Raw genomic sequence first — 14,417 nt, 5'->3', positions numbered from 1 at the left:
TGTATGTGTGTGTGTGCGTGCGTGCGTGCGTGTGTGTAAATACAGTGTTTATTCTTACAATGCCTTATTCCATGTGTGTTTTTAATGCTGTCAGGTCAGCCTGGTGATTGTATAAATGACAACCTCAACCGCAACTTTCTCATCCAGCAGATCGCTTAGATTTCCTCAAGCGACCGTCTCATGCACACTTCTTTTGCACTGCAACTTTGTGTTTCGTTATGAGAGAAGAAAAAAACACTTTCCCAAAGAGCTGTGGACCCACAAGCAGTATGATTGTACGTCAATGTGATTCAGACTGTAAATATTCAGCACTTATTCTGTGTGGAGCTTGTGGCAGGCAGGAACTGCCCTCTACTGTAGAAATCTGTGAACTTTAAGCTAAAGTGATACGACCTGAAACACAACTGATGGCTCATCTGATGGAATGATACAAAAAAAACCTATACCCCTCCACCTGCTAACTTTTTCTTAATCCTCCCATCCACTTCCCTTGAATTAAACCCCCTGGAATTAAGCCAGTTACCATAACCCTTCCAGCTCATGAGCCATTTTACAAATTGGCTGTAATCATAGGTATCTGGAAAGATAAATATCATTGACAATACTCACTTCTGGGTAGGCTGCTGCCTCTGCCACAGCTCCAACACTGGCTTTTAACGTATAAGTGTGTTGTACGAAATGAATGTACTTGAATGTTGTGATTTCAGGTTTATTTGTGTGGTGGTGCTCAGAAACCAAGCACAGTAGTGGTAATGTTTCGATTCTTTAATATTTTGACTTTAAATATTCTTTAAAATCTTTAAAATATTCTACAAATGTGTATAAGTTATAGCCTATGTTGGATTAAAATACTCACGCAGCATTCATAGATATAGACGAGGGAACAGGTTTGGTTATACCAGTTCATTGACGATCATGGTTTTAATCTGAGTAGAGAGCAAAAACATGATCAGTGACAGTGTATATTCCTCACATCTGCTGGCCTGTTCCTTTGGGATCTTTGAGCTTATTTGAAATCCTTTTTTTCCTTATGTCAGTGTGGAGCTGCTTGATCATGCGGAGGGGAAACGAGGTGGACCGAGTGAGTTCAGCGAACGGTCCGTGTCAGCGGTGTTTAAGCTGCCGCCCAATGGGCTGCTCAGCGGAGCTGTGACGAGCTGCTCTGATGTAACGTTCTGATCGATCCGCTGCGCCTCTGGTGCTGCGAAAGAGTCCCTGATGTAATTTAGAGAGAGGGCAGGGCTGGGATGAGCATGCTCTGGAGAAGCACTCGTGTCACTGCGTGGGGGGGGGGTGCAATCTTGATTTTGCTCCCCTGAGAAAACAGGGTAACGTGCAACCTGCCGCCGCTCCGGTAGAGCAACACGAGTCACCTTGAGCAGGAGAGCCTGCTGAGCAAACACGTGAAGGGGTGTGATATAACAGGAGGCCGTAGCTGCGTCCTCCAATGGGAGGAAGAGAGAACGGATTGGATGCTCCCTTGACCCCTGACCTGCAGGGGGTGCTGTGCCCCTGCCTTGTCTCATATGGGCCACCGCTCTGGTGCACTCGTTTCTCTCTCCTTTCTGTCCCATGATGCATCTGGGCACAGTCCCAACAGTCAGTAGCACCTCAGCTGTAAATTAGTGAATAAATGAAAGAATGAATGAATGAATGAAAGAATGAATGGCATCTGTCCTTTCTTCTGTTATGGGTGTACAGAGAGGAGGCTGTACTTTAAAATAAATTTTATTTGACAGAAACACTCATCTGGTTCATTTTTGGTTTTTTCCTCCCTGCCATCCCCAGCCCTGGTGTTTGTTGTCATGGGGGGGGCTTGGGGTTGTCTGTGTAATATTTCTCTATGATTCCAGAATACTGATTTAATTAAAGATAAATTACAGAGGTGAGGATCTTCGTTTATTTTGAAAATCATTGATTTTTTTGTGAGGCAAACTTTCACTCTAAGCATATTTTCTTTTTTAAAAAACATTTTTTAAAAATGTTTTCAGGGAAAAGTACAATAAATAAATAAGTACAATAAACAGTGAAGCATTACACAAACCAAAAAAATAAAACATTTAATTAAAGTACACCTCATGCATGATAATATGACTTCTGTTGCACATTCCCATTGCTGTTTTGTGCAGTTGAGTAGTTCTGTGAAAGAGGCAAAAGCAGGAAAGGTAAAAGACTCATCTTTTACTGAGCGCGTGCCAGTCCCATGTGCGATTTTTATGTTCTCTCCCACCCTGGATACAGCAGCATTAAAATAACTGAAACTTTCCGGACATTCATTATCCGCACATTCAAATCCTCAGTATTTTCAATCCTGCTTTTTTTCCCTTTCTTCTCAGGATAATGGAACGTGACAGCGAGTCCACAACAATTCCTACGTGCTGCTTTTTCTATACATTATTCATATTTTACAAAGTGCCGTTAACGGCGCTTCAAACATCCAGATCATTCCACGCCTCTCTGGGCAGCAGTGAGGTCCAGCAGTATAGGCACTTGGCTTTGCTGGCTCAGGCCTGAAGTTGGATGTGGCTGTGGCACTCTGGAGGAAGCATTTGTATGTAAATTGCTTCATTTAGAAAGGGGGAAACAAAATGATGCCTAAGTGGGTTACAGTATGCATGCAGATTTTGACGACCCACCTTGGATAAGTGCATACAGAAGGAAGGTAAGTGACGTGGCAGTGGCTGACCATGTTGCCAGGCAAAGTACTGTGACCCAGAGAGGTGCACTGCGCTGGCCCACATTCTGCTGCCTGATTTCTGCTGCGATGTCCTCGCCAGCGATGATGACGACGATGATATAATGCCTGCCCCTTACGCAACAGGCCACTTGGATGACCCCCGGAGCTAACGATCACCGCCCTCCCCCAACCCCCCCCTCGTGTGGGTGATATCAGAGGGACCCATCACTGGCCCATTAGGTCCACAGGAACCAGCGGAGGGAATTCCACATTAGGAGCACTCTCAGTAAAAGGGTTCTGATCCACTGCTAAACAATCCCTCCTGAGGTTAATCCCTCAGGGAGGGGAACACTGTGTGTGTGTGTGTGTGTGTTAATCCTGGGATTTGTATGATTTTGGAGGGGGAGATACGGTGGTGGTGGTGATGGTGGGACGTGGCAGGGCGGGGGGGGGTTTGTTCACATTGTGTATAATCTCCTGAGTCTGCATCATGTTCCGAGCTAAATATGACAGGGCACATGGACATGGACAGGGGAAAGGTATGTTTTACTGAACCCACTTCCAGAATCCCAAAAATAAATCTTTACAGAAAAAATACCCCCCCCCCCCCCCCCCGGCACACACACACACACACACACACACACACACACACACACACACACACACATACCCCCCCTTCCAGTCTGCACTTTCTATCTACTCTGCACATTCAGAATATTTCACAATCACTATCCACCAGTCTTATGCAATACATATGCACCACCACTGCCATTAATATTAAATATTTACTTCTTTGTGTTTCCTCTTACAATACAAAAAGGGAAGTCTGTGTTTCTTTTCTAATGGGAGTCTATAAGAGAGATCAACTGCCTATTGGTGCAGAGGGTTTCAGAGTGGGTTTCTGAGGGAAAAGGAGGTCAAAGTAAACAACCAGGGTAAGGTTTTTACTTTAGAGTTTAGGGCTAGACTATACATCCTAGACCAGGGTTAGGGCTGAAATTAGGGTTAGTCAAGAATTAGGATTAGGTCTGAAATCAAGGTTCGACTAGGATTAGGGTTAGGTCTAAAATTAATTTTAGGCTAGGGATAGGGTTAGGCTGAAATTAATCTTACACTAGGGGTGGGGTTAGGCTTTCATAATAGAGGTCTATGTGGGGGTCCTGTGTTGGAGCTCACTGACAAGGCTTGGGTAACAGGTGGCTTAATTTTCTATTATGTGATTTCTGAGTGATTTGTGTTCTGATTGTTATACATGATTATGGATTATAAAAGTTGATATCACTTACTACATGCAAAGATTCAGAACCACATCATTCTCAGCTGTACCAGAAGTCAAGTAACAGTTTCCGGTGAATGACACCTTTGCCATGGCATATAGTTTCTGAAAGGGCACTGATAACCCTTAATAAATGAAACTTTACTTTTAAAGGTTTAAAAGAAAAGAAACATCTTTAATAATTACTTTCGAATCAAAATCCTTTCACATTGCATGTAGACCCTTAGCAAAAATAAAATAAAAAGACAAAAACTGTACACACACAAAACAAATGATACACATACACAGCTGATATCCAAATATAAATCATGTCCTATTTAAATGTAAAATAATATGCGAAGAACGAAATGGTATTGAAACTAGCTGTACATGCAGCATCACCCTTTAACACCAATAAATGTTGCCCTCTATCTGTTCCACATCTCATTCAGTCCCATCTCAGCTGGGCCATAGGTGTTCTGAGGGGTATTCCTCTAACCCAGACTTCTTGCTGTAGTAATTAACATGGAACAGGAGTGAGACTTCCCCAACAGTAATCTTTTTTTCAGATCTTAATCAGTGTGTCTAAATGGGATGTGAAGAAACCAAGGGCACCTGGAAGTCCACCATCTCTAGGGGGCGTCTGGCTTCTGCTTCAAGTGCTCAGATTAAGTTTTTAAAGAATAGCGGGCATCGACACAAAGGGAACTATACTGTATGCTTTAATACTTTTTAAAATGCAAATAACTTTTTCTCCATGTTGGAAGTTCTATGGTGCTCTGACACTGAAAATACTTCATAGCCTTTCTGAATTACTTTCATGCACACAAACTAGTGTACAAAATGCACTGTTCCCAGAACTGGTACTTTAAAGAGGAAGTGAAGAAGTCATTAATGCAATAGCAGTTCGAGTGACTATAAGCATCATAGCTTGGGAGTTAAATTTTGTTGAATAATTCAAGACAAAGCAATTGCTGCAGTGGAGAGCAGGCATTACTAGAGGTTTACAGCACTCTGCTTGTCCTAATGTGCGGTTCTCTGCACACTCTGTGAGGGTTACAAATGAGATCGTGGACGGAGTAGCTTGAGCTCATTATTTTGTGTTGCCTGTTTCGGAGATGGCCGTGGGACTATGTGGGTCCTGACTGCACTCCCAAAAATCACACTGTGCCACATCCAAGTACCCACAATTCCAGTTTTCTCCAAGGAGCCAAGTCAGCTGCCCCTGCCCTGCTTTATGCATCTGATTCAACATTTTATTTGCACTCGCAGCCACTTAACGCATAAATCCAAGTACATCGCTGCCAAGTCTCCCCTGTCGCAGTATATGTGGCAGTTGGTGAGCTGTACATAGAGGAGAGAGTGAGCATACCTTTCTTTCTATCCTGTCTTTGACTGTTTTGCATGATTAAGAAGTGAGCTAATTTAAATAAAACTCATGCATTAGCAGCTTTTTACTTGATAGCAACTAACCTGATAGTTCACCTGTGCCCTTTAGTAAAGTATAAGTACCATTTTATTAAGGTAAGGTAATCTCCAACATCATATGATATAATCAAAATAATTTAATGCACCCAAATTTAATTTCTTCATTCAACATGATCAACATGATCCCTGCTTAAATTAGCAAGCTGCTTAATCATGAAAAACCACAAAAAAGATTTTGGGTCACCAGTTTCAAGGTAAGTTCCCTGTTTTTTCCAGTACTACCCACATGTAGCTTGCTTAAAATTATCTGTGAACTTCTGTGAATCTATATAGCAGTGAATAAATAAATGTTCTCCTTCAAAGGTTGCCTGCCATCTTGAACCTCGCATTAAACTAAACCTTTCAGCAGACTCCACAGGGAAAAGCTGGGAATTGCAGCTTTTGATAACATGATTCTGGGGTCAAAATAACTGAGAGGCAAAGACACCACACCAGGGGGACCAAACAAACTGCAGATGTAGTGATTTTTGTCTCCTTGGTATTTCTCTGTGCCCAGAAAATCACTGAGTAACACTCAGTCTCCATCTTCCTCCGCAACCATCGACACACAACTGTACCAGAGGGCACCAGGGCCACCCCTCAAATGAGAATGTCCTCAAAAAAGTATACAGTAATATTAGCAGCATATTGCTCTGCAAGGAAAATGTGACAGATTTGTGCTGAGAGAAACAAAAATATAATCGCCAACACTGATTGCATTTTTGTAGCGTGTAATTCAATCCAGGCATGAATCAGTCCAGAAATGTGAGCAGGCCCCTCAGCTCTGTATATAGAAGCAGAAGCAGGCCAGCTATGCAGCATATTAGTGTTGGGTGGTGTACCTTCTTCAGTACTTCCTTGTTCTGTGCTACTAACCGTAATTTGAAAATACAAATGATCCTTATAAAAATGCATGCAGGTAAAGCAAAGAGAGAGCATCAGGGCCTGATCCATGATGTTCAAACACAATGGAATGTAGTGGTAAGCACCATGCACACCACCTCATAATCTGTAGCAGTGGTGCTCACCGGCAGATTGGTACCAATGCATCTCTCACGGAGGGTGCAGGTCTGCTGGTAGCCAGAACACTACAGTTACAGAAGAGTACACCAAGAGAAACTGTGTGTGTGTGTGTGTGTGTGTGTGTGTGTGAAAGAGAGAGAGAAAGGGGGAGAGAGAGAGAGAGAAAGTGAATGTGTAGGTCTGTGTATGGTTTGTGTGAGAAAGAGAGTGTGGGAATGTATGTGTGTGTGTGTGTGTGTGTGTGTGTGTGTGTGTGTGTGTGTGTGTGTGTGTGTGTGTTTGTGTGCATATACACATGCTCTGTCAGTGAGGTGACACACAAGTTTTGGGCAGGAGAGTTCACCTCTGATATGCACCATGTGTTCATGCACACTTAACAACGTGGTGAAACTGCTTTGTTTTCTTCTAAATGTTAGAGTTTCGCTCTGCTTTTGGTGTGCGGGTAAGAGCAGTTACACTGCCAGCAGCCCCAGGGGTGGACCCAGTCCACTGTGCAGATCCTGCTTACAGCTGCTTTACTTACACTCTCATTTCTTTCAGGGTTCCACCCGGCAACATTAAAATGATGAGAGATCAAGTTCTCCTGAAGCTGGCTAATAAAACACCATAACTGTCTTTGTCCATGAGGCTGCAGGACGGTGTGAGGCCACATGAGGGCAGGTTCCTCCACAGCCAGCCACTCCCTTGGGGTCAGGGGTCACCGGTTCCTCCATGAATGCAAACAGTTCCGATCAGTACCATCTCATCAGCCAGTAGGGGGCAGGGAGAGATGGCCATAGGAGAGGGAGTGCTGAGTTTGTTCCTTATCCAGCAGTCATTGTTTGCAAAGCCTGCAGCATATCCCAGAATGCAATGCAGCTGAACGGAGTAAGGAAGATGCAGGGCACAATTGTGAAGCTCCCTTCAGTCACTGCCCCTTTCAAAAACACACCTCTTTCTTTTCATACTGCCAAATTCTACTGATGAAGTTTATTAATAATAATATTAATAATAATAATAATAATAATAATGGCAGTGTTGTTGCTATTATCACTGTCACTGGTACGACAGATTAGACCTGTCCTGCGAGTTCTTTCCCAAAGGTCACCTGGCTAGCTTGATGCCAGTGTCCCTATCCTGCTCGCACACCAGAAGACACTGATGTTCAGGGGCCTAAATACAAGAACAAAACATGATGGGTGGTTCCATAGCCACATAAGACTGTACAATGTCTTTCTTCTGTCCTTGAAAAAGTAGCTTTTGAGAAACATCCTTATTTCCACCCTTTGTTTTAAAGCTGGGCCTGCGGTTCTACAGTCCAGCACAGGCTAGTGGAGCAGTCTGGGTCAAAAAGCAGTTCTGCTGGGTCGGTTCGGGTCGGGCCTTCAGTCTGCCAGCTTCTGCACATAGTTGACTGGGAATGACCCACTCCTGGATGTATCCCCTTCAATGTGACCCACCTGGACATGGGAAGAGATGGAGAGCTGACCATGCAAATCCATACCTCTGAGCTGCATTTCAGGACACTTTAGGACAATGTTCTACTCTGCATTTGGACTGTTCCGCATATTCTCAGCTCTTTCTATATTAAATTCTGCAGTTCAGTTCTAAAGGGATGGTATGGATTTTTAATGCTTTCTTGTTTTGCTCCTCTGTTACAGCACACATTCTGCCTAGCAAAGGGATGAACGATGTCACACTCACCCACCAATGAGGGTCCTCAACACCTGTCACCACAATGACCTCATCCTTGAAGAATGCCAGATGGTCAGAGTTAACAGCCCTGCAGTCCACCAGCGCTTGGACTCTCTTCTGTCGTGGCTTCACCTGTGATACCGGGGTGAGATGCACCTTCAACAAAGAGGCAGCACCTGCTACTTCCACACAGTAATCTGCTGGACCAATGAACTCAACACACACTGCACAGGAGAGGTCAGGTCAGGGTGTGTCTTTTTTGAATTGTGGGAAATAACCTTCATTAACTATGGGAAGGTGTACTGTGTGGCCTGAGACTAAAATGTCTCTGCAACCTGCAGTTAAAGCAACTGTCAACCTTGAGGCAAGACCTTGCATTGTGCTGAAATACACCTCAGCTCCATTTTTGCCACTCGCACTAGAAACACAAACCGGTCAGTCAGGTGGTGAAGGGGATATTAGTGCCAACCAAACAGATTTTTACATCGCATATGTCCTGCCCCACAGCATGGAGGTGGTGCTCATTTTCACCCTGTTGGAACACCCGATTATTTTGGTAACACTCTTGCTGTCGTCCTGCAGCATTCCCTTCCAGCTTAAAATCTCCCCCTTGTATTGGGCCACGTATTGGCTTTAACTCAAGTGCTGTTACTGTAAACTGCGCGTAAGACCCTTGTTCAGTTCTGTGAAGGAGAACCTTCATCTTTCCACCAAAGTGTTTTTTATATTGTCACTTGATGAATGTCTAAGGATTGCTGTCTTTCATTTCCAAAACTGTAAATGACTGAGCTCACTGATTAATTCCATTCCAAACAGATTGTTTGTTTGTTGGTTTTTTAAATAAATTATTTGCTTTTTTGAATTTTGATTGCTCTTTTCTGCTCATTTATGTGAGAAATACTGGCCAGTCTCTCCACACGCTCTCTATAGTCACGTTATTTCACCACGCCAAACATCAATTCAAAACCCACTCGCATTCAGCTGTAACTTCAGCTGGAGAGCGCAAATGAACCCATCACTTCGATCCCTTACTGTGACTTTGACCTCGGCTAGGCTGGTCAGCGTGACCACGCCCGAGGATTCTCACCATGGCGTTCTTGCGCGGGCGCGTCATGGGGACGACGATCGGTGAGGACGTGGGCATGGCGTTTCCCATGAGGCTGCTGTAGAGATCCTCCTGACTGTCTGCGCAGGGAGACGATATCACTGTGCAGGTCGGTGACGCCACTGAGCAGATTGATGAGGTCACTGCGCATGCGGGTGATGTTACTGCACACTTGCCCTGTCCCCCACTGCTCCGCCGGTATGAGGTGGTCTTCTCCGAGCTGGGGGGAAAGGGACACGCATGTAACACACATACACACACATGCACACACAGCTCTTTGCTTGCATGTTCATATTCTCACAATAACTTGCATTATCTAAAATCTTTCAATTCTAAGTGCTTGGAAATTCACAAACATAACTTAATAACTATACAAATATAAAAAATATACTAATAAAAATCCATCAAAGGGTGGTATTGAAAAGTATGGTACAATTTATGACATTTAAAAAGGTCTCCAGTAGGGGGCGTCATAAGGTAAGGTATTCTTAGCTGCCAGGACCGTATGTCATACTAAAGTTGAAGCTACAGGAGGCACATAATGCAATCTGACAGAACATGTAAAATGCTCTTTATGCATAACACTGAGGATATAGACATCTTTATATTTCACTTCAAATATAGCCTCAATAAAGCATTCTTACTAAAGGAGAAGTCTGAAACTGGGATAGAGAGAGCTTAACTTTCATTTTATTTAACCATCAACTGAAAACAAACAAGTTGGACTGTTTACACTGCTACTAAGGTCAACAGAATAACTCCACCCCCTATTCAGTTACTTCAGTGTTATCCACCCCTGGAGAAACTGTGCCATTCCCACAAGCACCATACTGGATGCATCCTCCCGCTTTTGCCAAACACACGAGAGACCCATTACATCCCGACACAGTTTGTTCCATCATCGGTCTTCCGCTGCGGTGAGTGGCCGGTTTTTTCCATGTGCGCCAGTTTTGAGACAGACGGTTAACAGCCCCTCAGAGCACGTTGAGCAGCCACTCCTGTCACAAGACTCGCTGAGCTCACCATGTAAAGAATGCACCTCAGCATAAACACATCTAACACTCTCTCTCTGCTTCAATAAAACATGAAGATTTTTGGAGTTTCTCAGCATGTTCCAGGAAATCCTTTTTTTCTGACAGATGCCCTTATCCAGTTTTACTTGCAGGGCTCTCAGTTTTACACATCATTTATTTATTATATATCATTATTTACTTTTTTCTTATTACAGCTTGATATTCACTGATGCTGCTCTAGGTCTGTACCTTACTCAACGGCATCAAACCTGCAACTTCCTGGTCATAAGTATAACCACCAAATTTCTGTCTTGAGGTGCATATAAATGGACAGGAAAAAAAGAGAGAAATAAAAATACACAGAAATAGAAAGGGAGAGACAGACAGACAGACAGACAGAGAAAAGAGAAACACAGACAGAGAGAGAGTGAGAGAGAGAGACAGGCAGGCACTGCCCTACCTGACGGGTCCCAGGTGGCTCTGAGGTGAAGTCGCAGTGGCTTTGCCCTCAGTTCCTCCAGACCCGTGGCCCATCTGTGGCTGTCCTTCCCAGGACACCGCCTGCCTCTGGCCCCGCACCACGCCCCCGTGAGGGGACCTCGGAGGCCGGAACCCCTGGCCATCATGCGGGACGGAGGGGGGGCTGTGGCGGCGGGAGGCGGGGTTCGAGGAGCGCCGCACGGGGGTGTTGCTCTCCTGAGTGGAGACTGAGATCTGGGGGTCCGAGCGCCCTAGCAGAAAGGAGGAGGTGAGTGACACAGGAAGTGATGCGACCTCAGAAAGATCTAGAACACAGAGCAAGGTGTCCATCATCCGATGTGTACAAGCACTGCAGCACAGAGCTCTGCATCAGTAGTCACTGTAGCGTTTCATTGCTACGGGCACCATAGTAGATGCCATTCTGAGAGACTGACTTATTCAAAGTCCTGACTCATAATAACTTGGGTACAAGTACAGAAAGACTATCACAAAGTACATTACCTGAGAAACTGGAAAACCAAATAAGCCTTGGGAAGCCAGTTACAGAAACAATGCAGACATGTGGGAAGGCTGGCAGATGTTGTTGAGTAGACTGGCATTACATGAAATATTATTTTGCTCTACAGTGTATCCGGTATCATACCTGTATGCACTCTGTTACTCAGAATGTGTAATCATTATTGTTTTTTACTGGAGCCAAAGTACTCAAAGGACTCAAAAGGACCACTTGAAAACCACACACACACACACACACACACAACCTGACGGACCACACAGTGATCTAACCACTACCACCCACAGTAGCAGGTTAAACATGTGTTCTCTCTCTCTCTCTCTCTCTCCCTCTCTCTCTGTGTATACCTCTCTGAATAGCTTTGGCAGGAAGAGGCGGCGGGGTGGCACCAGAGGGGGCGCTGTTGGCAGGCGGGTTGCGGTACAGGAAATCCACGTTCTCATACGTCTTGTTGGAGACACTGGTGTTGGTGAAACTCCAACGTGAAGGAGAAGTGCCACTGACACTAGGGGGCAGTGGGGAGCGCAAACCCCTGGGCAAGGGGCTCACCTGTGAGATAATTATATGCAAAAAGACATAAAACAAGGAAAATCACAGGCTTTGATGTAACCTGACCAAGGGCCCCCCTGCAATAGCCTCTGTGTATTAGCCTTGTAATGACATCCTAGCCTCTGTGTTATTAGCTCTGCAGTGCTGTGGTATTTTGCTTCAGGGTGTATTGATGGTGCTGGTATATACCCTCTCGTCCAGGTCATCCTCGCTGTCGTACAAGAACTCCTGAGGCATCTCCCAGGTGTACTCAACATGGATCTGAGAGTTGAACTTCCCGCTCTGGGCCAGCTCCAGCTGAAACAAGAAGCACAAAATCACATATTCACAGGCAGTCTTCCGAAAATCTCAAAATACCACCTACAGTTCAGAACAACTGGGCCGAACAGTTTGTAGTTGCAGAAACCCCCCAGCCTCACACTGGAATTCTACACATTCTTAGGATTTGCTGGTGGCAGACTACTGCTGAATCTAGGCCTGTTTAATATCAGGCAGCCTTGCTTATTAGGAACAGAACAGGCTCTGCACTACACAAAATAACAACTAACACAAGCATTCCTTTTTAACCTGTGACAGCATGGAAGGACATTAAAACCATGATTTAATGTCCAGAGGGAAGGTTAGTCTACCAAACACACAAACAAACTTAGACACATCCAGACACGCAAACAGAACCAGTTTGGTTCAGGCTTACCAGCTCTACACACTGTGTGTGGTGGAATCTCCTGGCAATGTCCAGCGCAGTTTCTCCAGCAGAGTTCACTGGGTGATGGAAAGAAAAAAAATGACCTTTGACCTTTTGGCTATCCCTCCCTGACACAGACACTGCTCTCAGCGGCAGATTAAAGGCAGGTCAGACAAAGGGGCGGCAGTAACTCACAGCTTCACAGTGATTGGGTTACAGGCTACTGTCATTGGGGGGTGTGGGGGGAAGAGGAAGCTCAGATTGATGTGGGAAGAGACAGGGTGATCTACCATGAACTCTGAAAGGTCACTCTCATTCACATGACACCAGCGAGACACGCTGTGTTTCACAGCACTTCTGCGCTGTTACACACAGAAGCACTGCCTCATCAAACGCATCTCCTCACTCTATGTAGCGTACAACGCACTGACTCCGCCTCACTTGACTCTACCTGAGTGTACCCGTTTCACCTGCGCGTGTGTACCTACTTGTCTCACCTGTGAATATGTCAGCGTGTCTCACTTGTGCGTGTGCACCCCATTTCTAACCAGTGTGTGTGTAGCCTGTGTTTCACCTGTGTGTGTGTGTGTAGCCTGTGTTGCAACTGTGTGTGTGTGTGGCCTGTGTTGCAACTGTGTGCGTTTGTGTACCTCCATGTTTCACCTGTACATATGTCAGGGTGTCTCACCTGTGTGGAGGGTGGCCTTCCCCTTCAGCAGCAGTTTGAGGCACTCGGTTTTGTTGTGTAAGGAGCTGTAGTGCAGAGCGGTGTTCCCCTCTGACGTCTTCTTCTCTAGACACCCGCTGCAGACACACACACAGAGGAAGTGTCCATCATGAGACTCCCACGAGCTACAGACCGCTCTGACCTCAGTCTCGGCTGCGCTGTAATGTCGCAATCTCAGTGATGGGGAAGTGACTGAGGGGTCGCCCACCTGTTCTGCGTGAGAAAGTCCACCAGAGCCAGGGAGTTCCTCTCCGTCTGTCGCACCGCCATGTGGAGAGCTGTCTCACGCAGATCCTGGGACACAGAGGAAAGCAAGAGCTGTGCTATCTTATTCTATTCATCTTCAGGGATTGAGTAACCGGCAGTACTGCACAGAGAGCGGGAGGACAAGGAGGGTCTGTGGGCCAGAGGAGTCATGATATTAACACATCTGTGTGGGTTTGTGTGTGTGTGTGTGACAGAGAGATAGCAACACAAGGGGAAAGTCCTGCTCGTATGCTAAGCTTTGCAACAAATTATTCATTCCATTAAAGCATTTAGAATACAGGGAAATTTAAAACAGAGGACAGAACAAATTAAACACAATAAACCATCAACAACAAGAATAGTTGTACTACACGAGTGTTCTTTTCCATGCAGTCCTGTACAAGGACGAATCCTTAAGAATTCTGAAGAGTTCTCTCTGTAAGTCAAAGTCGTGTGGGCTGCAATAATACCGCGGACCCTGCCTGCATGTCAGACACACTCAATCGACCGCAGACATGCAGACGACACGGTGATTACATGCCCCGAGCATGCTTCCTGAGGGGGCACTGACATGATTAAACACAGAGGGAATCGGACAGGATACAGAGGATGTAAATTTGGGCAGAGGCAGGAGAGGGAGGTGGAAGGAGAGAGAGAGGGAGAGAGCGGGAGAGAGAGAGAGAGAGAGAAATAGAGAGAGACAGAGAGAGATGGAGAGAGAAGGAGAGCAGGGTGTTGTTATCTGGATAAATCCAACATGAAAGAAGAGCTGGGTGGGTCTGAGGCTAGGCTCCCACTTCAAAAGCACTTCAGTAATTTTACACACAGAACACGCTTCCTCTGGTGCTCTGTTTTAGGGGACTCCACCACAATAAAAGGCGGTTTCAAGGGGGGGATGCTGAAAAGCTGTTTCCTGCACATTATCCCCACTGCCTGGAGTTGTGCGTGAATCCCATTTCTTCCTCTGTTGTACGCCCTGTTTAAGCAGGCATGACACGACAA

The 14,417-nt window shown here is 45.3% G+C and overlaps 1 protein-coding gene across 1 annotated transcript in view; it reads right to left on the bottom strand.

Annotated features, from left to right (window-relative positions):
- Positions 1–6,660: 6,660 nt before the first annotated feature.
- asap3 (ArfGAP with SH3 domain, ankyrin repeat and PH domain 3) overlaps positions 6,661–14,417 on the bottom strand; it is a 31,423-nt gene continuing 23,666 nt past the window's right edge. Inside the window, exons 18-26 of the mRNA XM_036542280.1 lie at positions 13,378–13,463; positions 13,131–13,246; positions 12,452–12,519; positions 11,947–12,054; positions 11,556–11,757; positions 10,675–10,945; positions 9,184–9,421; positions 8,106–8,228; positions 6,661–7,861 (exon numbers count right to left, since the gene is read on the bottom strand). Coding sequence (XP_036398173.1) covers positions 7,787–7,861; positions 8,106–8,228; positions 9,184–9,421; positions 10,675–10,945; positions 11,556–11,757; positions 11,947–12,054; positions 12,452–12,519; positions 13,131–13,246; positions 13,378–13,463 — 1,287 coding nt within the window. The 3' untranslated portion in view covers positions 6,661–7,786. The remainder of the gene's footprint in view (positions 7,862–8,105; positions 8,229–9,183; positions 9,422–10,674; positions 10,946–11,555; positions 11,758–11,946; positions 12,055–12,451; positions 12,520–13,130; positions 13,247–13,377; positions 13,464–14,417) is intronic.

Source organism: Megalops cyprinoides, chromosome 12, assembly GCF_013368585.1.
Source record: "Megalops cyprinoides isolate fMegCyp1 chromosome 12, fMegCyp1.pri, whole genome shotgun sequence".
NCBI classification, from domain to species: domain Eukaryota; kingdom Metazoa; phylum Chordata; class Actinopteri; order Elopiformes; family Megalopidae; genus Megalops; species Megalops cyprinoides.
Note: the sequence above shows the minus strand (reverse complement) of the source record. Positions and strands in the feature narration are given on the sequence as shown.